At 41.5% G+C, this 24446-nt stretch overlaps 1 protein-coding gene across 1 annotated transcript; it reads left to right on the top strand.

Moving 5' to 3' along the window:
- Positions 1-811: 811 nt before the first annotated feature.
- mecp2 (methyl CpG binding protein 2) lies at positions 812-22855 on the top strand. Its single transcript, XM_078288044.1, has 6 exons — positions 812-843; positions 15094-15286; positions 15409-15629; positions 16747-16940; positions 17225-17361; positions 20333-22855. The coding sequence occupies exons 1-6, from the start codon at positions 812-814 to the stop codon at positions 22523-22525; spliced, it is 2970 nt and encodes a 989-aa protein (XP_078144170.1). The 3' UTR covers positions 22526-22855.
- Positions 22856-24446: the final 1591 nt, after the last annotated feature.

The following is a 24446-nucleotide window of genomic DNA, read 5'->3' as shown; positions in this document are numbered from 1 at the left end:
GAGACGACTCGCTCAAAGGCGACGCAAGATGGTAAGCTAACCTGGTAGCTAACGTTAGCATATGTGCAGGATGTCCCATGTCGCGCAATGATGACGATTCTCTTTGACCAATCAGTAGTCTGCAGTGTTTTCACGTCACCTTTTGGTATCGCCAAAAAATAATACCAGGTACCAGGTAATATGGTACCTGGTACCTGGTACTTGCCCAATGGAAAACCAAAAAAGGCGAGTAGAGTCAAGTCGAGTTGAGCCGGTACCATGCGGTGGAAAAGCGCCATAAGTGGGGTTCTTCTGTGACGTTGTCAGCTGAAGGCAGGATGTCCAGTTGGCCGGTGGTGGGGTGTCGTCACCAGAGTGGATTTTCTTCTCCTGTGCTCTCTCTCTGATTCTGGAGAAGTCTTCCTCAAAGGGATCATCACTGTTCCTTTCTTGTAGAGGTTTATAGTGGTTTGTTCATCATCTGGGTTTATTCTCAGTGTCCACCCTCCACTAAAACCCTCTTTCTTAACAGAGGGGTAGTGCTCTCTTATGGCAGCGTGCCATGCCTGGTAGGGATGTTAATGATTAATCGACAATCGATTAATCACGGTTAATAATTTGATCGATCAAGCATATATTAATCGATAATGTATGTTATGTGCTATTTCTCATTTTTTTCTGAAATGATTTACCGCCACAAGGGCGCAATTTAACCTATACAGAGGAAGAAGAAAGCCAAGCAAGCGGGCGGAAGCATTACACCCGAAAAGACAACAGTGTTCATTGTAAACATTGTAATACAAAGTTGAAATACAGAACGTCTACAAGCACAATGACAGAGAATGCATTCCCCCGGCTGGCGAAGTTGGCGGGACACTATCTGTGCCTCCCGACCCGGGACGGCTGTTCCCCGGAGCGTGTTTCAGACGGACTGACTGTCACCAGGCTGCTCTGGACTCCTCCCCGACCACGCAGACACGCTCTTATTCTTAAATAAACCAGCAGATTGTCGTGCCGTTGTTTCCGATACATAAACTGTGGCAGCGCCACAACATCGGCACGGCCGGCACGACATAAACAGTTAATCAATGTATAGAAATGGATCTAAATCGCTCTGTAATGCGTCTAATGTGCGCATCACGTCATGTCTGTCATTTAGTGATGCAGTAGCTCTGAACTCAACCTGACAGTCCGTCTCCCGTTCTGAAAACCTTCGTAAAAAAATATAAAATTCCACAATTTCTCCAAACTCGCATGTGTTGTAACGGTAAAGAGGAACGTGACACTTTTCAGTCGGACAGTTCTAACGCTGCTCAACACTCAGAAAGTTCACATGAGTGCAGTGCAGAGACTTCACTGCATATTCCACCAGTTGGCTCCGTTGGACACGATGGAAAGACAATTTAAAGTAATGAACCCTAAAGAAAGAACATTTTCAGCCTGTGGGAAACACTGACGTCCGTTGTCGGGGGTCCGACTCTTTTGAATTCTGCTTGGTTGAGTAACTTGTTGAGTCGGCCTAAAGACAGGTGTAAAAACACGCATTTTGTATTTTGTATTTTCTGTGTCAAAAGCTGTTTTTTACATAATGATTAATCGATTAATTGGTCATTAACGTGGCCGACGATCGATTAAGGAAATTTCTGAAAATTTGCATCCTTAATGCCTGGGGATTGTCGGTATGGAAAATGAGGTTTGATTTGTTTCCATTTTTCAGACAGTCAGCAAATAGTGTCTCTGGACCGTTCTTCAAGACCTCTTTGCACTTTTTCCTTGCAGAGTCATTTGTAATTTTTTCTGGAAACTGTACTCTGATGGCTTCTGTGTGGAGGTGTGTAGAGTCCAAGGAAGGATTAGAGGCATTTGCATATGTGGAGGGGAGGCTGTGGAGCTCTGCTGCCACTGTTAAGGTTCAAGTGCTTTCACACCTCTCCTCTTCACACCACAGGGTTAATGGAGGTTGCAGCCAAGTCTACTGTCCTGGTAGGCTTGGTATCCAAGTCTTAGTTTAGTATCCAATTTTTAAAGATGTAGATATTTAAGGACAATTTTGATATTGTTCACTTTTTTGGATTATGAGGTACCTCGGACCAGCAGTACTCACTCAGGTTCAGTGTTATTTCCAGGTGTCGGTTTAGCTTCCCCAGTGGAGAAACAATCCTTGAGTTAGTCCCTTTGTGAATCCTTGGTTCAGAGTATCCTTTCAGGTAATTGTGTCCAAAAACAAGTTTTTCACTCCTGATTTTGGATGTGTGGTGAGAATATGTTAAAGTTGGTATACTGTGATCCTCTTTAGGTCCTTGTAAAAATATCCAGGTTTATTCCACTTTGAAGGTACTTTTTTCTAGTTTTACAAGTGAGCATTACCTCTCTCTCCGGTCTCTCTCTCTCTCTCTCTCTCTCTCCAGTCTCTCTCTCTCTCTCTCTCCAGTCTCTCTCTCTCTCTCTCCGGCCTCTCTCTCTCTCTCTCTCTCCGGTCTCTCTCTCTCTCAATTCAATTCAGTTCAAAGGGGCTTTATTGTCATGGGAAACATACGTTTACATTGCCAAAGCAAGTGTGAAATAAAAACAAAAAATGTACGTAAAGATCTACTAGAATAAAGATGTATAGAATAATGTGTAAACAGAGCTGTGTAACATTGCAACATTGCAATCAAATATATAAATAATAGGTAAAATTAACTAAAAAATACAACAGAAAAATTGTGCTTTTGCTGTTAAAAAAAGAAAATACCGTATATATATATATATATATATATATATATACAGATAAGTAAAGATAATTTAAAATAAAAATAGAAAAATGTCTCTCTCTCTCTCTCTCTCTCTCTCTCTCTGTCTATATTCACTGAACTGAGCTGACATTCACCACAACACTAACAAACCTGAGTATACAATAATAATATTAACTGTATTTTTTATAACACGTTGCATAAAGACTGAAGCTCAAAGTGCTTTAGATCAAATTAACAGATGAACACGATGACAAGGAAATCAAACACACAAGACAAAATAAATCAGATCAGTTCAGGTCAGTTCAGATCAGATCAGTTCAGATCAGATCAGTTCAGATCAGTTCAGGTCAGATCAGTTCAGGTCAGTTCAGATCAGATCAGTTCAGATCAGTTCAGATCAGATCAGTTCAGATCAGTTCAGATCAGTTCAGATCAGTTCAGATCAGTTCAGTTCAGATCAGTTCAGATCAGTTCAGGTCAGATCAGTTCAGATCAGATCAGTTCAGGTCAGATCAGTTCAGATCAGGTCAGATCAGGTTAGATCAGTTCAGATCAGGTCAGATCAGTTCAGGTCAGATCAGTTCAGATCAGGTCAGATCAGTTCAGGTCAGATCAGTTCAGGTCAGATCAGTTCAGATCAGTTCAGATCAGATCAGTTCAGATCAGTTCAGTTCAGATCAGTTCAGATCAGTTCAGGTCAGATCAGTTCAGATCAGTTCAGGTCAGATCAGTTCAGATCAGTTCAGGTCAGATCAGTTCAGATCAGGTCAGATCAGGTTAGATCAGTTCAGATCAGATCAGTTCAGATCAGTTCAGATCAGTTCAGGTCAGATCAGTTCAGATCAGGTCAGATCAGGTTAGATCAGTTCAGATCAGGTCAGATCAGTTCAGGTCAGATCAGTTCAGATCAGGTCAGATCAGTTCAGGTCAGATCAGTTCAGGTCAGATCAGTTCAGATCAGGTCAGTTCAGATCAGATCAGGTCAGATCAGTTCAGATCAGGTCAAGTCAGATCAGTTCAGGTCAGATCAGTTCAGATCAGGTCAAGTCAGATCAGTTCAGATCAGGTTAGATCAGTTCAGGTCAGTTCAGATCAGGTCAGGTCAAGTCAGATCAGTTCAGATCAGGTCAGATCAGTTCAGATCAGCTCAGTTCAGCTCAGCTCAGTTCAGCTCAGTTCAGCTCAGATCAGTTCAGCTCAGCTCAGCTCAGTTCAGCTCAGCTCAGCTCAGCTCAGCTCAGCTCAGCTCAGTTCAGATCAGTTCAGCTCAGTTCAGTTCAGTTCAGATCAGTTCAGCTCAGTTCAGATCAGTTCAGCTCAGTTCAGCTCAGTTCAGATCAGTTCAGCTCAGTTCAGTTCAGTTCAGTTCAGCTCAGTTCAGATCAGTTCAGCTCAGTTCAGATCAGTTCAGCTCAGTTCAGTTCAGTTCAGTTCCAGCTGACGAGTGAAGGGTTCAGTTTGAATTATTAGTTTCAGGTCAAACTGTCAGGATCAGGATCTCTGTGATCTCTGCTTGATGTTTTCATTCAGACTCATCAGGTTCAGATGAGCAGAGAACTAACTGTCTGTCTGTCTGTCTGTCTGTCTGCCTGCCTGCCTGTCTGTCTGTCTGTCTGTCTGTCTGTCTGTCTGTCTGTCTGACTGACTGACAGGCTGGTTCTATGTTTGAGTCGACTGCAGTAGTTTTATTTCAATAGGAGAGTAAATGTGCAGACTGAGCAGTAGTAATGCCATAGGAGGCGTGTGTGCGTGTGTGTGTGTGTGTGTGTGTGTGTGTGTGTGTGTGTGTGTGTGTGTGTGTGTGGTTCTCACTCTGTAAGGTGAACAGAGTGAAACTTGGCTCGCTGATTTCACTGGTTTCCTTTTCTGAATTGAATTGAAAAGTTTCCTGATGATGAAGATGAAAGTGATGATGAGGATGAAGATGATGATGAGGATGGTGGACAGAGGTTATCATCATTATATAACACAGTAAATTATATTACACTTCTATGACTGTGATCCAAACTCTAACATTCAAAACTTCAGGAAACTTCACATGAGGATTTTTCAAATTTGAACTGAACCCAGAAACATCTGCTGTGACCTCTGCCCTCTGACCTCTGACCTCTGACCTCTGCCCTCTGACCTCTGACCTCTGCCCTCTGACCTCTGACTTCTGACCTCTGCCGTCTGACCTCTGCCCTCTGACCTCTGACCTCTGCCCTCTGACCTCTGCCCTCTGACCTCCTTACTGTTTAAAGTTGTTAATCAGAGTTGAATCTGATTCTGCTATTGGATCATTCCTGATTATTCCTCCAATCAGATTCAACCTCACATTCTGACCTCTGACCTCCTGAGTTTGGGTCAAAGTCAGCGATTCACCCAGAACTTTCTCTTCAGACCGAGTCGAAGTACGAGTCGTTTATCTGAGAACTGAGATGAAACTTCACATTAGAGCTGAAACGATTAGTCGATTAATCAATAAGTCGATCGACAGAAAATTCATCAATTATAATTTTGATAATGGATTAATGGCAGCCTGTTCAGTATTTACAGTACTTCCAGCCGGATCCCTGTGTCAGCCTCCTCTAAAAACATTTTGGATTTATTTTTCATTAAATGGAACAATATCTGTGTTTCTCATCAGAGAGAAAACATTTACTGTCAAATCCCAAAATATCATCCTGACATTCTGACTGATCTGAAACAGCAGCAGCAGAGTGAGGTCAGCTGGTTCATCTGGACTGATCCTGGGTCAGTTTACTCCTCCGACCCGGGCTGGAACCAGGTCTGGAACCCGGTCTGGAACCAGGTCCGGTTCCACTTCTGGTTCTGCTGCAGGTTGCAGTGCTGAGAAAGATTATTGTTTGGACTCTTTATCTAATATAATTCGTACTGGACATCAGGTTATAACCAGCAGGTTTGAAACAGAACTGGAGGAAACAGAATTATATTAATATTAACTTTAGCAAACATTAAACCTTCTGCTGTGTCTCCTGCAGGTTTAAAGAGCCGATCACTAAAAAACTAAATCACTTTGTTATGAGCTGTAAACAGTGAAGCAGGTTAAAACAGGCTGAGTGTTTACACTCTGTGATGCTTATTAATCTATCTGATCCAGTCTGATCTGATCATACGATGCAGTTTGATTACAGATTTATTGTAGAATTAATCAATAATACATCTATAATTGTCTATAATATTAATAGCAGTAATAGTAGAAGTAGACGTAGTAGTGGTAGTAGTAATGGTAGTAATAGTAGTAGTAGAAGTAGTATTAGTAGTAGCAGTAGCAGTAGTAGTGGTAGTAGTAATAGTAGCAGTAGTATTAGTAGTAGTAGCAGTAGTAGTAGTAGTGGTAGTAGTAGCAGTAGTTTTATTGTCCTGGTTTCAGTGGAGAGTTTTAGTTTCCCATGATGCTCTAAATGTTTCAGAGACTTTTCCACCCAGACAAGAAGAAATCTCTGGAGGAAATGCTGAATGCTGGGAATTTTTTGGCATGAAAATAGTGAAATTTAAAGATATTGAATATCAGCTGTCAGAAACCTCCTTTTTCAGCTTCTCCTCTCTTTCATCTCCATCTCTGCTTCATGGTTTGAGGGACAAAAGTATTTTTACTGCACTTTTTACATCAACATGTTGACTGTTTCTAACTAGGCTACAGCTTTTCTAAATGAAAGTAATCGATTGGATTTACCAGGTGGATCAATAAGTGATCAGAGTTCAGCTGGACTCCTGCTCAGTCTGGGGGTTTCTCCTTAGTTTCCCCCGGGTCAAAGGTCAGAGGTCAGGGTCTGGAGCTGGTGGGGATTCAGTGTCTTGCTGAAGGGCACTTTAGCAGGGTGTGTGTGTGTGTGATCTATAAATGCTCGCAGCACTGCAGTCGCTGCAAGCTAGCTACAGCGACACGTGAAGTTGAAACTACAATCTGAGGGTTAAGGGTTCGATTCCCAGCAGAGCGGTCAGACTGTCGGCCTCCATCCACTGAACCTGGAGGAATAAACTGTTTACTACTGTACAATTAGTTTAATACTGTTAACTACAGTATATTAACTACATTACACTGTTAACTACAGTATGTTAACTACATTACACTGTTAACTACAGTATGTTAACTACAGTACACTGTTAACTACAGTATGTTAACTACATTACACTGTTAACTACAGTATGTTAACTACAGTACACTGTTAACTACAGTATATTAACTACAGTACACTGTTAACTACAGTATGTTAACTACAGTACACTGTTAACTATAGTATGTTAACTACATTACACTGTTAACTACAGTATATTAACTACAGTACACTATTAACTACATTACACTGTTAACTACAGTATGTTAACTACATTACACTGTTAACTACAGTATGTTAACTACAGTACACTGTTAACTACAGTATATTAACTACAGTACACTGTTAACTACAGTATGTTAACTACAGTACACTGTTAACTATAGTATGTTAACTACATTACACTGTTAACTACAGTATATTAACTACAGTACACTATTAACTACAGTACACTGTTAACTACAGTATATTAACTACAGTACACTGTTAACTACAGTATGTTAACTACATTACACTGTTAACTACAGTATATTAACTACAGTACACTATTAACTACAGTACACTGTTAACTACAGTATGTTAACTACAGTACACTGTTAACTACAGTATGTTAACTACATTACACTGTTAACTACAGTATATTAACTACAGTACACTATTAACTACAGTACACTGTTAACTACAGTATGTTAACTACAGTACACTGTTAACTACAGTATATTAACTACATTACACTGTTAACTACAGTATATTAACTACAGTACACTGTTAACTACAGTATGTTAACTACAGTACACTGTTAACTACAGTATATTAACTACATTACACTGTTAACTACAGTACACTGTTAACTACAGTATGTTAACTACAGTACACTGTTAACTACAGTATGTTAACTACAGTACACTGTTAACTACAGTATGTTAACTACAGTACACTCTGTTAACTACAGTATATTTACTACAGTACACTGTTAACTACAGTATGTTAACTACAGTACACTCTGTTAACTACAGTATATTTACTACATTACACTGTTAACTACAGTATGTTAACTACAGTACACTCTGTTAACTACAGTATATTTACTACATTACACTGTTAACTACAGTATGTTAACTACATTACACTGTTAACTACAGTATGTTAACTACAGTACACTCTGTTAACTACAGTATATTAACTACGTTACACTGTTAACTACAGTATGTTAACTACAGTACACTGTTAACTACAGTATGTTAACTACAGTACACTCTGTTAACTACAGTATATTAACTACGTTACACTGTTAACTACAGTATGTTAACTACAGTACACTGTTAACTACAGTATGTTAACTACAGTACACTGTTAACTACAGTATGTTAACTACATTACACTGTTAACTACAGTATGTTAACTACAGTACACTCTGTTAACTACAGTATGTTAACTACAGTACACTGTTAACTACAGTATGTTAACTACAGTACACTGTTAACTACAGTATGTTAACTACAGTACACTCTGTTAACTACAGTATATTTACTACATTACACTGTTAACTACAGTATGTTAACTACATTACACTGTTAACTACAGTATGTTAACTACAGTACACTCTGTTAACTACAGTATGTTAACTACAGTACACTGTTAACTACAGTATGTTAACTACAGTACACTGTTAACTACAGTATGTTAACTACAGTACACTCTGTTAACTACAGTATATTTACTACATTACACTGTTAACTACAGTATGTTAACTACATTACACTGTTAACTACAGTATATTAACTACAGTACACTCTGTTAACTACAGTATATTAACTACGTTACACTGTTAACTACAGTATGTTAACTACAGTACACTGTTAACTACAGTATGTTAACTACAGTACACTGTTAACTACAGTATGTTAACTACAGTACACTCTGTTAACTACAGTATATTTACTACAGTACACTGTTAACTACAGTATGTTAACTACAGTACACTGTTAACTACAGTATATTAACTACAGTACACTGTTAACTACAGTATATTAACTACAGTACACTGTTAACTACAGTATGTTAACTACAGTGCACTCTGTTAACTACAGTATGTTAACTACAGTATATTAACTACAGTACACTCTGTTAACTACAGTATATTAACTACAGTACACTGTTAACTACAGTATATTAACTACAGTACACTGTTAACTACAGTATATTAACTACAGTACACTGTTAACTACAGTATATTAACTACAGTACACTGTTAACTACAGTATATTAACTACAGTACACTGTTAACTACAATATGTTAACTACAGTACACTGTTAACTACAGTATATTAACTACAGTACACTGTTAACTACAGTATGTTAACTACAGTACACTCTGTTAACTACAGTATGTTAACTACAGTATGTTAACTACAGTATATTAACTACAGTATGTTAACTACAGTACACTGTTAACTACAGTATGTTAACTACAGTACACTCTGTTAACTACAGTATGTTAACTACAGTATATTAACTACAGTATGTTAACTACAGTACACTGTTAACTACAGTATGTTAACTACAGTACACTCTGTTAACTACAGTATGTTAACTACAGTATGTTAACTACAGTATATTAACTACAGTACACTGTTAACTACAGTATATTAACTACAGTACACTCTGTTAACTACAGTATATTAACTACAGTACACTGTTAACTACAGTATATTAACTACAGTACACTGTTAACTACAGTATGTTAACTACATTACACTGTTAACTACAGTATGTTAACTACAGTACACTGTTAACTACAGTATATTAACTACAGTACACTGTTAACTACAATATGTTAACTACAGTACACTGTTAACTACAGTATATTAACTACAGTACACTGTTAACTACAGTATATTAACTACAGTACACTGTTAACTACAGTATGTTAACTACATTACACTGTTAACTACAGTATATTAACTACATTACACTGTTAACTACAGTATATTAACTACATTACACTGTTAACTACAGTATGTTAACTACATTACACTGTTAACTACAGTATATTAACTACAGTACACTCTGTTAACTACAGTATATTAACTACAATACACTCTGTTAACTACAGTATATTAACTACATTACTCTGTTAACTACAGTATGTTAACTACATTACACTGTTAACTACAGTATGTTAACTACAGTACACTGTTAACTACAGTATGTTAACTACAGTACACTGTTAACTACAGTATATTAACTACATTACACTGTTAACTACAGTATGTTAACTACATTACACTGTTAACTACAGTATATTAACTACAATACACTCTGTTAACTACAGTATATTAACTACATTACTCTGTTAACTACAGTATGTTAACTACATTACACTGTTAACTACAGTATGTTAACTACATTACACTGTTAACTACAGTATATTAACTACAGTACACTCTGTTAACTACAGTATATTAACTACAATACACTCTGTTAACTACAGTATATTAACTACATTACACTGTTAACTACAGTATGTTAACTACAGTACACTGTTAACTACAGTATGTTAACTACAGTACACTGTTAACTACAGTATATTAACTACATTACTCTGTTAACTACAGTATGTTAACTACAGTACACTGTTAACTACAGTATGTTAACTACAGTACACTGTTAACTACAGTATGTTAACTACAGTACACTGTTAACTACAGTATATTAACTACAGTACACTGTTAACTACAGTATGTTAACTACATTACACTGTTAACTACAGTATATTAACTACAGTACACTGTTAACTACAGTATGTTAACTACAGTACACTGTTAACTACAGTATATTAACTACAGTACACTGTTAACTACAGTATGTTAACTACATTACACTGTTAACTACAGTATATTAACTACAGTACACTGTTAACTACAGTATGTTAACTACAGTACACTCTGTTAACTACAGTATCTTAACTACAGTACACTGTTAACTACAGTATATTAACTACAGTACACTGTTAACTACAGTATGTTAACTACATTACACTGTTAACTACAGTATTTTAACTACAGTACACTGTTAACTACAGTATATTAACTACAGTACACTGTTAACTACAGTATATTAACTACAGTACACTGTTAACTACAGTATATTAACTACATTACATGTTAACTACAGTATATTAACTACAGTACACTGTTAACTACAGTATGTTAACTACAGTACACTGTTAACTACAGTATATTAACTACAGTACACTGTTAACTACAGTATATTAACTACAGTACACTGTTAACTACAGTATGTTAACTACATTACACTCTGTTAACTACAGTATGTTAACTACAGTACACTTAACTACAGTATGTTGACTACATTACACTGTTAACTACAGTATATTAACTACAGTACACTGTTAACTACAGTATGTTAACTACATTACACTGTTAACTACAGTATATTAACTACAGTACACTGTTAACTACAGTATATTAACTACAGTACACTGTTAACTACAGTATGTTAACTACAGTACACTGTTAACTACAGTATATTAACTACAGTACACTGTTAACTACAGTATGTTAATTACAGTACACTCTGTTAACTACAGTATGTTAACTACAGTACACTGTTAACTACAGTATATTAACTACAGTACACTCTGTTAACTACAGTATGTTAACTACATTACACTGTTAACTACAGTATGTTAACTACAGTACACTCTGTTAACTACAGTATGTTAACTAACTACAGTATATTAACTACAGTACACTGTTAACTACAGTATGTTAACTATATTACACTGTTAACTACAGTATATTAACTACAGTACACTCTGTTAACTACAGTATGTTAACTACATTACACTGTTAACTACAGTATGTTAACTACAGTATATTAACTACAGTACACTGTTAACTACAGTATGTTAACTACAGTACACTGTTAACTACAGTATATTAACTACAGTACACTCTGTTAACTACAGTATATTAACTACAGTACACTGTTAACTACAGTATATTAACTACAGTACACTGTTAACTACACTATGTTGACTACATTACACTGTTAACTACAGTATATTAACTACAGTACACTCTGTTAACTACAGTACATTAACTACAGTACATACAGTTAATAAAGTCAGTGTGAAGGGGTGGAGGTGCGGACCTCTGGGTTAAACCATCAAACTGAAACATGGATCAGTGTTTTCAGTCAGATCAGTGTTTTCAGTCAGATCAGTGTTTTCAGTCAGATCAGTGTTTTCAGTCAGATCAGTGTTTTCAGTCAGATCGGTGAACGGTCCTCAGCATCAACAGGTTGAGCAGCCAGTTAATACAGAGAGCAGGAAGACAGAAAGAAATGTCCTGTCAGCAGTTCTGTTCAGTCAGTAAGCAAGTGTAAGTATAATAATCAATGACATAACAACAGCAGCTAAGTGCCTAACTGGTGTGTGCAGTCACACTGATTGTTGTGTGAAAACCCACATCCATCTTTTTACACTTTCCATCTTCCACAAATCATTCATTACACTTTTGAAAATAGTAACAGCAATCCAGCCTTAGGTTTCTGAACGTGCCGTCCGAGTTCATCTGAGGTCAGCGAGGGGTCCACACAGAGTCTGCACAGTGTGTGTGTGTGTGTGTGTGTGTGTGTGTGTGTGTGTGCTCTGCCTGGTGTTGGGTGTGTATGTGGGTCAGTGTGTTCACCTGTCTGATTGTCACTGAGATTCCCTTGATTTCCCTCCAAATCCGACCAGGTGAGGAAACAATGGAAAATGCAGTATAGAGACCCACTAGAGGCTGCTATCTATCTATCTATCTATCTATCTATCTATCTATCTATCTATCTATCTATCTAACATTAGCAACCGGACAAAGTTTTGGTTCTAGTTCGTGAACAGAACTTCCTGGATGGCCATAGCTGGACTTTTGTATCCTTTAGGAAAAGACAGTGGAAAATGATTTATTTGTTTATGATGCCGAGCGTACAGGATGTAAGGGGACAGAGTGTGTTGACAGAGTGTTGCGTCATTTGATTTTATGAAGACATTCTTCTTGGAATCAACAGTTAGCTGCATTAGCACAGCTAGCGGCTCTGTGCCGACTGCGGACTCAACTGAGACTTCTGTTTCACCTGATGACTGTCTTTAATATGCTGATGATCTGTTGATGGAAACGATACGTGGAGCAGCTTCACCTGCTGCCTGTTCTGTTAATATGAACTGTTCTGTTAATATGAACTGTTCTGTTAATATGAACTGTTCTGTTAATATGAACTGTTCTGTTAATATGAACTGTTCTGTTAATATGAACTGTTCTGTTAATATGAACTGTTCTATTAATATGAACTGTTCTGTTAATATGAACTGTTCTGTTAATATGAACTGTTCTATTAATATGAACTGTTCTGTTAATATGAACTGTTCTGTTAATATGAACTGTTCTATTAATATGAACTGTTCTGTTAATATGAACTGTTCTGTTAATATGAACTGTTCTGTTAATATGAACTGTTCTGTTCTATTAATATGAACTGTTATATTAATATGAACTGTTCTGTTAATATGAACTGTTCTGTTAATATGAACTGTTCTGTTAATATGAACTGTTCTGTTCTATTAATATGAACTGTTATATTAATATGAACTGTTCTGTTATAGTAATATGAACTGTTCTGTTATAGTAATATGAACTGTTCTGTTATATTAATATGAACTGTTCTGTTAATATGAACTGTTCTGTTATAGTAATATGAACTGTTCTGTTAATATGAACTGTTCTGTTATAGTAATATGAACTGTTCTGTTAATATGAACTGTTCTGTTATAGTAATATGAACTGTTCTGTTAATATGAACTGTTCTGTTATATTAATATGAACTGTTCTGTTAATATGAACTGTTCTGTTATAGTAATATGAACTGTTCTGTTAATATGAACTGTTCTGTTAATATGAACTGTTCTGTTATAGTAATATGAACTGTTCTGTTAATATGAACTGTTCTGTTAATATGAACTGTTCTGTTAATATGAACTGTTCTGTTATAGTAATATGAACTGTTCTGTTAATATGAACTGTTCTGTTAATATGAACTGTTCTGTTATATTAATATGAACTGTTCTGTTAATATGAACTGTTCTGTTAATATGAACTGTTCTGTTATATTAATATGAACTGTTCTGTTAATATGAACTGTTCTGTTAATATGAACTGTTCTGTTATATTAATATGAACTGTTCTGTTAATATGAACTGTTCTGTTAATATGAACTGTTCTGTTATAGTAATATGAACTGTTCTGTTAATATGAACTGTTCTGTTAATATGAACTGTTCTGTTATATTAATATGAACTGTTCTGTTAATATGAACTGTTCTGTTAATATGAACTGTTCTGTTATAGTAATATGAACTGTTCTGTTAATATGAACTGTTCTGTTAATATGAACTGTTCTGTTATAGTAATATGAACTGTTCTGTTAATATGAACTGTTCTGTTAATATGAACTGTTCTGTTATATTAATATGAACTGTTCTGTTAATATGAACTGTTCTGTTATAGTAATATGAACTGTTCTGTTAATATGAACTGTTCTGTTAATATGAACTGTTCTGTTATAGTAATATGAACTGTTCTGTTAATATGAACTGTTCTGTTATATTAATATGAACTGTTCTGTTAATATGAACTGTTCTGTTAATATGAACTGTTCTGTTATAGTAATATGAACTGTTCTGTTAATATGAACTGTTCTGTTATAGTAATATGAACTGTTCTGTTAATATGAACTGTTCTGTTAATATGAACTGTTCTGTTAATATGAACTGTTCTGTTAATATGAACTGTTCTGTTATATTAATATGAACTGTTCTGTTAATATGAACTGTTCTGTTAATATGAACTGTTCTGTTATATTAATATGAACTGTTCTGTTAATATGAACTGTTCTGTTAATATGAACTGTTCTGTTAATATGAACTGTTCTGTTAATATGAACTGTTCTGTTATAGTAATATGAACTGTTCTGTTAATATGAACTGTTCTGTTAATATGAACTGTTCTGTTAATATGAACTGTTCTGTTATATTAATATGAACTGTTCTGTTAATATGAACTGTTCTGTTAATATGAACTGTTCTGTTATATTAGTATGAACTGTTCTGTTAATATGAACTGTTCTGTTATAGTAATATGAACTGTTCTGTTAATATGAACTGTTCTGTTATATTAATATGAACTGTTCTGTTATATTAATATGAACTGTTCTGTTAATCTGTTCTGTTATATTAATATTATCTGTGTTTTCCAGAGGGGAGGGTCAGGGTGAGGAGCGACCTGTCGACCCCCAGCCTCCCCCCAGAGAGAGAGACAGGTCCCACAGTAAGACCAAGAAGACCCGCAGGGAGCGTCGCCATGCCGACCGGGGGGCGGAGACCGCAGCCTCGGCCACGCCCCCTGCTCCCGGGCCGCAGCCACAGACGGGGGCGGAGCCACAGACACAGGTAAGGACAGGCAGAGCCAACTGCCAAATTGAAATATGTCGTAGGAAGCATCAACACATCTCGCGTGGCTTTACAGATCTCATTTAATTCTTATTTCCACATTTTTTTATTGGGAAAAAAAGGTGTCGGAGGCGGCGGCGGGCCCCTCGGATCCCGGGTCGGAGCCGGGGTCGGAGCCGTCGGCCGGCGGGGAGTCGGCCGGGTCGCCCAGACAGCGGCGCTCCATCATCCGGGACCGCGGGCCGCTGTACGACGACCCGTCGCTGCCCGAAGGCTGGACCCGCAAACTGAAACAGAGGAAGTCCGGACGCTCGGCGGGGAAGTTTGACGTTTACCTGATCAAGTAAGCCCCGCCCACTCCCCTTACTACTACTACTTACTACTAAGATGGGAAAAATTATTTTAAGGTCACACCCAAACACTTCAGTCTGAAGATAAATTGATTTGTTGACCCTCAAACATCTCTTCAGGGTTTGGAATCAAGTCTCTATCTAGTCTCTCTCATAGTTCTGGCTAAAAATTTCACTGAAATCTGTTCCTAAGTTTTTGAGATTTCCTGCTGACAAACTAACTAACAGGGTGAAAACAGAAGCTCCTTGGTGGAGGAAATTATAGTAACAGTCACAGTAACAGTTACGGTACACTGGCAATAATAATAATAATAAAAATAATAAGAACCATCGTTACAATAAAACTGTTTGAATACACACAGACAGCTACAGAGTGGCTGCTACACTCTCTCTGTCATACTGAAGACCTTATCAATATGATTGATTACCATGAGCACTGGAGAGCCACTGCTCTCTCTCTGTCTGTCTCTCTCTCTCTCTCTGTCTGTCTGTCTGTAGTTCAGGCTGAGAGCTTCATAATATTTCGGAGTTGTAGTTTAGACAGAGAGGTGTCAGTTACACACTGTAAAAAATGACACGCTTGGCCTTTCGTATTTTGGTGTGCCTGTGGTTCTTCTCTTAAATCACCACAGTGGAAACCAATCTCAGGCTTTTATTGTGTCACTCCGACATGATTTGTTTTAAACGGTGGCTACTGGTTTGTTGATTTCAGCAAAACGCTGCAGACTCTTATGAATGTTATGAACTCAATCTGCTGCTCCACAGAGAGCGAGACATTCCCTCTCTCTGCCTCAGTGTTTTGTCTGTTTTAAAGTGCTTTCTAACACTGTTCTGGGTTGCTATTGCCCGCACCATTTGGCGTTCCAATAAATCAGCATGTTCACTAGGACAGATGCAAAATAGACCCAAATAGTCTGAAATATTCAGGTTGTAATTCCACAGTTAGTTAATTCCACAAGGAAATATTAACAGCAGTCCTAATATTAATAAATTATTGTTAGTATAAGTATTTGTTATTGTTGTTATTTTTCATCTTTAAGAGGAGGCATTTCACCAAGGAGTTATTGTTGATCCTTGTTACTAGTAATGGTTTGTTGTGTTGTTGTTCAGTTCGGAGGGAAAGGCATTTCGCTCCAAGGTGGAACTCATCGCCTACTTCCAGAAGGTCGGCGACACGACCACTGACCCCAACGACTTTGACTTCACCGTCACCGGACGAGGAAGTCCCTCCCGCCGCGAGAAACGCCCCCCCAAGAAGCCCAAGGTGGTCAAACCATCGGGGCGAGGCCGCGGGAGGCCCAAAGGTACACAGGCACAAATATGAGGAGTTAAAAATGAATTCGAAAAAAATAATCACTAAATGAAAAACAGCACAAGATTAAGCCAAATGATGGTACTTTGTAAAGGATAGCAGGGAACTGAAGCCCTTGGTTGAGTAAATGGAGACACTTTTACAGACTGCAAAATGAGGGAATAGGGAATTACAAATTAAAGAAATAAACCCAGGGACTGAAGTGGCTGCGTTCATATTTGTATTTGTCTTTATGTTTGTGTTTGTGTTTGTTTTTGTTTATTTGTGTTTGTGTAGGCAGTGGGAAGCTGCGGCAGGCTACAGAGGGCGTGGCCATGAAGCGTGTGGTTGAGAAAACTCCGGGCAAACTCCTGGTCAAGATGCCCTTTGGCAAGGCAGAGTCCTCCACCGGCACCACCTCTACTGCCTCAACGGTAGGGTCTGTCAGTCAGTCAGTCAGTCAGTCAGTCAGTCAGTCAGACAGTCAGTCAGTCAGACAGTCAGACAGTCAGTCAGACAGTCAGTCAGTCAGTCAGTCAGACAGTCAGTCAGACAGTCAGTCAGTCAGTCAGTCAGACAGACAGTCAGACAGTCATCCATCCATCCATTTTCGAGCCACTTATCCAGGTCAGGGTCAGGGCAGAGTAGCCCAGACGTCCTTTTACCCCACAGCTTTCTCCAGCTCCTCCTCCCAGGCCGATGGGAGATGTAGTCCCTCCAGTGGTATACCTCCAAAGGGAGGGGGGTGTGTGGGGGCATCTTCACCAAGTGCCTGGACCTCCTCAACTGTTTCCTCTCAATGTGGATGAGCAGTGGCTCGATTCGGAGGTCCTCTCGGATCACCGAGCTTCTCACCCTGTCACCCTGAGGAGCAAACTCATTTTGACTGCTTGTATCTGTGATCTCATACTTTCGGTCTCTTCCCAGAGCTCATGACCATAGATGAAGGTTGGAATGGTGATTGACCAGTAAATTGAGAACTTTCTTAACCAGCAGTCAACGTCACCATCCCTTTTGCCCTCACTCATAAGTAAGACCCCAAGATACCTGAACTCCTCCACTTGATGCAACTGCTCCTTGCTGACCCTCATCCCAACCACATCACACTCAGCAGGAAACCACTCCATTGGACACTGGAGATCATAATCTTATGAGGACAAAAGCAAAACATCATCTGCAAACAGCACATATCCACTGTAATGTCAGGCAGAAGGACACTCTCCAGACCTCGGCTGCACCTTGATATCCTGTCCATGAACATCACAAACAGGAGGGGGGACAAGGCACATTCTTGTCAGAATCCAACGCTCAACTTGAATGAACTTGACTTCATGCCAAGAATGTGAACACAAGTGTCATTCTGACTGTATAATGACCATCTGGCTTGCGACAGCATCCCCGGCACTCCATACTCCCACAGCACCTCTCGCAGGATACGTCTGGGAACACAGTCATGAACCTTGTTCAAATCCACAAAACTCTTGATTTAGCAAACTCACAACCCCACAATTTTCCATGAGAGGGGAAAAAGCTGGTCCACTGCTGCATGACCAGGATGAAATCAGCATTGTTACTCCTCAATCTAAGGCTCGACCATTGGCCAGAGTCTACTGTTCAGTACCTGCAGACTTAGCAGTGGATTCTTGCATAGGAGGAACAAACCCTCTGGTCCCCTTTCTTAAAAATGGGGACTGCCTCCACTGTCTGCCAATCCAAAGGCACTTGCTCCTGAAATCTACGGCATATTAAAGAGATAAGATATTGAAGGTGTCAACCATGACACTCCAACGATATTCAGAGCCTTCAGCATTTCAGGTCAGATCTCATCCAGCCCTGGTTCCTCACCACTGTGGAGCTTTCTAACACCTCAGTGATGTCTGCAAAGGAGATGGGCTCAGAGCTTCCAGAAACGTCTAGCACTGCCTCCTGCACCGAGGGTGTGTCTGTCTGATTTAGGAGTTCCTCAAAGTTCTTCCACCTTTTGATAATATCCCCAGTTGAGGTCACCATTTCCCTTGCTGAGAACAGCCTGTGGGATGTCCTATCTTCCCGTCCTGAGTCACTGAATGGTTTTCCAGAACCTTTTTGAAGCCCTCCAAAAGTAATTTTCCATAGCCTCTCCAAACTCCTCCCACACCTGGGGTTTTGCTTCTACAAATACAGCGCCTGCAGCCTTTTTAGCCTGAATCAGGAGTCTTCCATGCCAAAGAGGCATGGAAGGCCTCCTTCAGCTTGAAAGACCCCCCCACTGTCGGTGTCCACCAGCAGGTTCTTAGGTTGCCACCATGACACGTTCTGGCCACCTTCTGGCCACAGCTCCTAGCAGCTGCTTCCATGACAGAGGTTTTGAACAGGGTCCATTCTGACTCCGTGTTCCCAACTTCCTCCAGAATACAAGAGAAGCTTGTTTAGAGGTGAGATTAAATCTTTCTGAACAGTCTTCCACCAGATTTGGGTTTACATTGGGTAGACATTTGGGTTTACCAGGTCTGTCCAACAACCGTGCATGACACCGTGCATGGAGATGAGCTCAACTATATCTAGTTGATATTTCTCAACTTCCCACATCAGCTCCGACTCCTTCCCTTCAGAGAGGTTATGTTCTCCATTCCAACAACAGCTTCCGTTACTAAGGTCTGCCAATTCAAAGTCTCCTTTGCCCTTGCCCTTTACCTGACAGAATTTGCACTAGATCCCTATGCTTCACTTTGCGACCCTCCTGGAATCCCAACGTTGTCATGGTGGAGAGGTAAGTGTGCCAAAGTGACTTTTAGAAATATGATGCTGGGAGTCTTGTGCTCCTGGTAGGGACATCCAAGGCAAATTGGTCCCTGTGGCAGTTCCAAAACATCGAAAGAACCCTCTCCTGGAACAGGGATGCTAGGTGCCAGGAGCCAGGCCTGGAAGTGGTGTTTGCAGGCAAGTGCCTGGTGGCTGGCTCTGTGTGTTCGTTTATGTATGTGTAACACTTTTTGCAATGCACAGTAATTAGGGGAATTAAGGTATGCACTGTTTAGGCCGTGCAGAGCCCCAAGAGCCCTGTGTAAGGGAAATAGTGTGCACTTGTAGACCAGGCAGTGCAGTATAAGTCTCAAGCATGGACAGGGTCCTCACTGCAGCCTGCAGACATCCACATACCAGGAAGTAGCTCAGTGATTTTCTACCTGTAATGTCAATGCATTAATTATATGTTTTGTTCAGCGATTAATTTAGTTCCAACAACACTGTGCTACCACAGCACTTTGGTGTTAAGACGAGGAGTTTTTAAAGTCAACATGGTCTCACTTGCTCCAATCGTGTATACCCCCACCCAACCCTCTACCCTACCCTGCACTTGATGTTAATGCTATTGGTTATTCTGGCATTATGCTAATGCTACTAGTTGTTCTGGTAATTCCCCTGCAGGCAGTGTCTCCAGCGCTGGTGTCCACCAAGTCCCGTCCCGGCAGGAAGAGGAAGTCAGAGCAGGAACTTCCTCCCCCCCCACAGACCGCCCCCAAGAAACGTGGCAGGAAACCAGCCTCTGCCTCAGTGACACCATCGGTTGCCACAGCAGCGTCCTCCTCGGCATCAGCCTCTGGAAGCTCATCGGCAGGGAGCTACACCACGGCTGCCATCTTGGCTGCCGAAGCCAAGCGGAGAGCAGCCAAGGAGTCTTCCACCAAACCCGTCGTCCAGGAAACAGCCCTGCCAATCAAAAAACGCAAAACTAGAGAGACGGTGGAGGAGAGGGAAAGCGTTCAGACCCCAGCGGCTACAATGACTGAGACTGGAACGAGGGTTACTGGAGAGGGGGAAGGAAGTACGGGGGGAGGAGCGCCAACTGCTGAGCCTCACCCCGCCACCTCTGAGCAGAGCCAATCACAATCACAGAAGCAGCTTCCTGGTTCGGATGAGAGCCAATCACATGGACACAAGCCGCATAAAGGGAGGAAGCACAAGGAGAAACCTGGGATTGCAGCAGGAGATGGAGGGAGCAGAGGAGGAGAAGGAGGAGCAGATGTAGGTGACAAGGGAGAAGGAGAGGGAGGAAGAGGAGGAGAAGGAGTTGGAAGGAGTAGCAGCAGCAGTAGCATCAGCCCGTCAAAAAGCCACAAGAGGAAGGAGCGTGCGCCACACAAACACCGCCATCATCATCACCACCATCATCATCATCGCCCCCAACAGTCCTCCTCCTCATCTTCCTCCTCATCAGATCAGCATCTTCCTCCTCTTCCACCTCCAGCCTCTAGACTTCCAACACCCTCCACCCAGCCCAGGCCTGAGGTCGACCCCCAGGCCATGCCCCAGCCTGCCACCCAACAGCCACAGCACACTCAGCAAGCTCCACCCAGACCCCAGTTCAAGGCTCCGCCCCAGTCCCAAGCTCCACCCCAATCCCTACCTGAACCTCGGCATTCTCTTCCCCAACCACGCCACCTACCCCAGCCCCGTCCTCAACATCCGCAGACCCAGTCCCCCAGTCAGGCCCAGCCTCGATACCCAGCGCCCCAGTCCCCGCCTACTAGGCACCTACTGCCCCAGCCACAGCCCCAGTCACGACCCCAACACCCCCAGTCCCAAACCCACAGTCAGCCGCAAGTCCTGGCCCAAAGAGCCCAGTCGCAGCCTCTCCACCCCCCAGCCCAGCACCGAGCCCAGGTCCAGTCCCAGCAGGCTCCACTGCAGCCACACTCTCAGTCCCCACCCACCCAACGCCTTCAGACTCTCCAGGCAAGGCACCCACAGCACCAAACCCAATCCCCTTCAGTATCCCAACCCCAACCCCAGCCCAGGTATCCATCTCAACCCCAGCCCCAGCCCAGGCACCCATCTCAAACCTTACCCCAGCCCAGGCACCCAGCCCAACCTCAACCTCAACCCAGGCACCCAGCCCAACCCCAACCCCAACCGCAACCAAGGCATCCGTCTCAACCCCAACCCAGGAATCCATCACAACACCAACCCCAGACTCAGTACAGGCCGCAACCCAGGCAGCCTCTCCCCCAGCCCAGGCCACCCCAGTCCCAACCACAGTCCCAACCACAACCACACTTTCAGCGAGTTCTCCCCCAGCCTCGCCCCCAGGCCCAGCCCCACCCCCAGCACCCCAGGCCGCATGTACAGCACCTCCAGCCCCACCGAGCCTCTCCCAGCCTATCCAGAACCAGCCTGGTCAGCCCCAGCCCAGCAGCCCCAGCCCAGCAGAACCAGAGTGAACAGCCCCAGGATCTCAGCACCTCACGGCCCGGCCGAGGGAGCCTTCTGCCAGGCAGGGAGGGAAGCCGGGAGGGTGTCAGGGTGGAGGGGAGAGGGGAGGCGTCAATGGCAGCAGACAGCAGAGAGATGTTAGGAGGAGGAAGAGGGTCAAACAGCACCTCCAGAGCTCCCAGCACCACGCCCATGGTCCCTGGGCCTCCAGGAGGAGCTGGGCCCGGGGTCGGTCCGGGGCCCGGGGTCGGCGCCGGGATCGAGGGCCGGGCGAGGCTCCGGGCCGAGGCGGAGGCAGCAGGTGAGGGCAGGGAGCTCAGAGACATCGTCCCCCAGTCTGCCGTGCCCCGCCCCAGTCGAGAAGAAACCGTCGAGTCCCGGACTGCCGTCAGCGAAAGGGTCAGCTGATTGGTCGGGCCGGCTGATTAACAGGCTGACTAATCAGTAGACTGACTGACTGAGTCGGCACCAAGCGGAGGAGGAGTTTGACTGGGGTGTTCATGGAGGTTTAATGTTTTACACTGTTTTCAGATAGAAAGATAGTGTCACATAGAGCTGGTAGGACTGTCTCAGCTTCTACTCAGTTTGATTCTGTCTGGAGACTGTAAAGCTTTGGCTTCGTGAACCAACCTGAGGGACAACCAGAGAGGAAAACGGACGGTGTCTTTTTCTAGGAAAAACAAACGACGAGGAAAAATCGATAAAAAGTGTGTGTGTATATATAATCAAAAGGCAGCTGTTGTGTCCCGCTAGTCTCCGTGGGGGGGTGGGGTGGGGGGGGTAGTTTGGAACTAAAAACCAACGCTTAACAACACATTACTCTGAACGAAACGTTGCTTCCGGAATATAACCTGTTTTTTTATTTCATATTTTGATAGTTTATTGTTTTGTCTCTGTTATACAGCTTTAAACTCTGATATTATTGACAGACAGTCCCTTACTCATAGCCGTGCTGTGGACTGACAGTCCCTTACTTACAGTCCTTCTATTGACTGATGGTCCCTAACGTAAAGCTTCACAGGAGAAGCTTTACGTTATCCATAACGTTATCCATACGTTTTCCATAAAACCCATGATAAAGGAGCGGGGGGGGGGGGGGGGGGGAGTGGGGGGTAATTTAGTAATTTGTGCCCATTCCCCTCCAGAATACCCCCTACTGGTAGCTAAACTGATATATTAGTATTCATATCACATCCACTTCATGGCTCGAACAGACCTGGTCCTGAATAGACTCTTTAGAATTAAATCTGAATATTGTTTGAAATATTTGAACAACTTGAGGCGCGCTTGATTCGTCTTACCAGACACTTAAACAGCCTCAAAAAATGGTCAGTCGTGAAATGAGATAAACCAGAGCGCTCCTCACGATTTTTTTTCAAGTATTTCAAATGTGTCAAGCTGTTCTTCCAGGTATGGTGATACAGTTACAGCAGGTTAGAAAATCTTCCATACTGGTCTGCATTGAGTCTGTTAGTTTTGGTAAAGTCTTTTTTTTCCAAAGGCAGTGCTTTTAAAATCAAACCAAACCCACTTTAAAGTAGCTTTATTTTAGTTTTCAGTCTTAATGAATGTGTGGAGATTTAACTCATTTTGTTGTGAGAATTGTCTTCATGTTGAATGTCTGGAACAGTTTGCACTCCCCCAGTTTGTACAATCAACTGCCTGCCTGTCTCTCTGAAAACTTGCAGGCCTTCAACCAGAGCCGTACATACACAGAGTTTGGCCTCGGTAGTTTTTATTGTCGGCCATGTTGGCACCACAGTCCTGCTCCATGGCCGTCGTTACAGAAACTGGAGACGTGTGGTGATGATATGGACATTGTTCCACCACTCCTTAGTCCTAGAGAAGACTCAGTACAGCCTGGACGAACTCTGTGTGCGTCTGGCTCTGCCTGCCGCCCGGTCTGCTCAGTACGGTTCCTGTTAGCATGCTGTCATACAAGCAGCAGATCCTGGTTTTAAAACGTCCCTCTCCTAAACAGACTGGTTCACAGGACTCGTATGACCCGGCACAAACAGTAACCAGCCACCATATTGCATGTTCCAGAGTTTAGTGCCTATAATATTGTGCGTCTTGCCAGAAGCCACCATGTCAGCCAAGCCATGTTGTGTTTCTAGACTTAGTAGTGATGTGTGTGGTGACTTCATAGTTGCTAATATTGAGGATGAATATTATGCTTTTACTCTGGTTGGAATTCAGTGGAAACTCCAATACACTGTCGCTGTAGACAAAACTAGTTTTTATCTGTTTTCTTATTTTTCTTGCTAACTGAAAGCATTTGTGACCCCTGATCCGTGGTTGACTGACTGGTTGACTGACTGGTTTACTG

The sequence above is a fragment of the Centroberyx gerrardi genome, chromosome 14 (assembly GCF_048128805.1).
Source record: "Centroberyx gerrardi isolate f3 chromosome 14, fCenGer3.hap1.cur.20231027, whole genome shotgun sequence".
Lineage (NCBI taxonomy): Eukaryota > Metazoa > Chordata > Actinopteri > Beryciformes > Berycidae > Centroberyx > Centroberyx gerrardi.
Note: the sequence above shows the minus strand (reverse complement) of the source record. Positions and strands in the feature narration are given on the sequence as shown.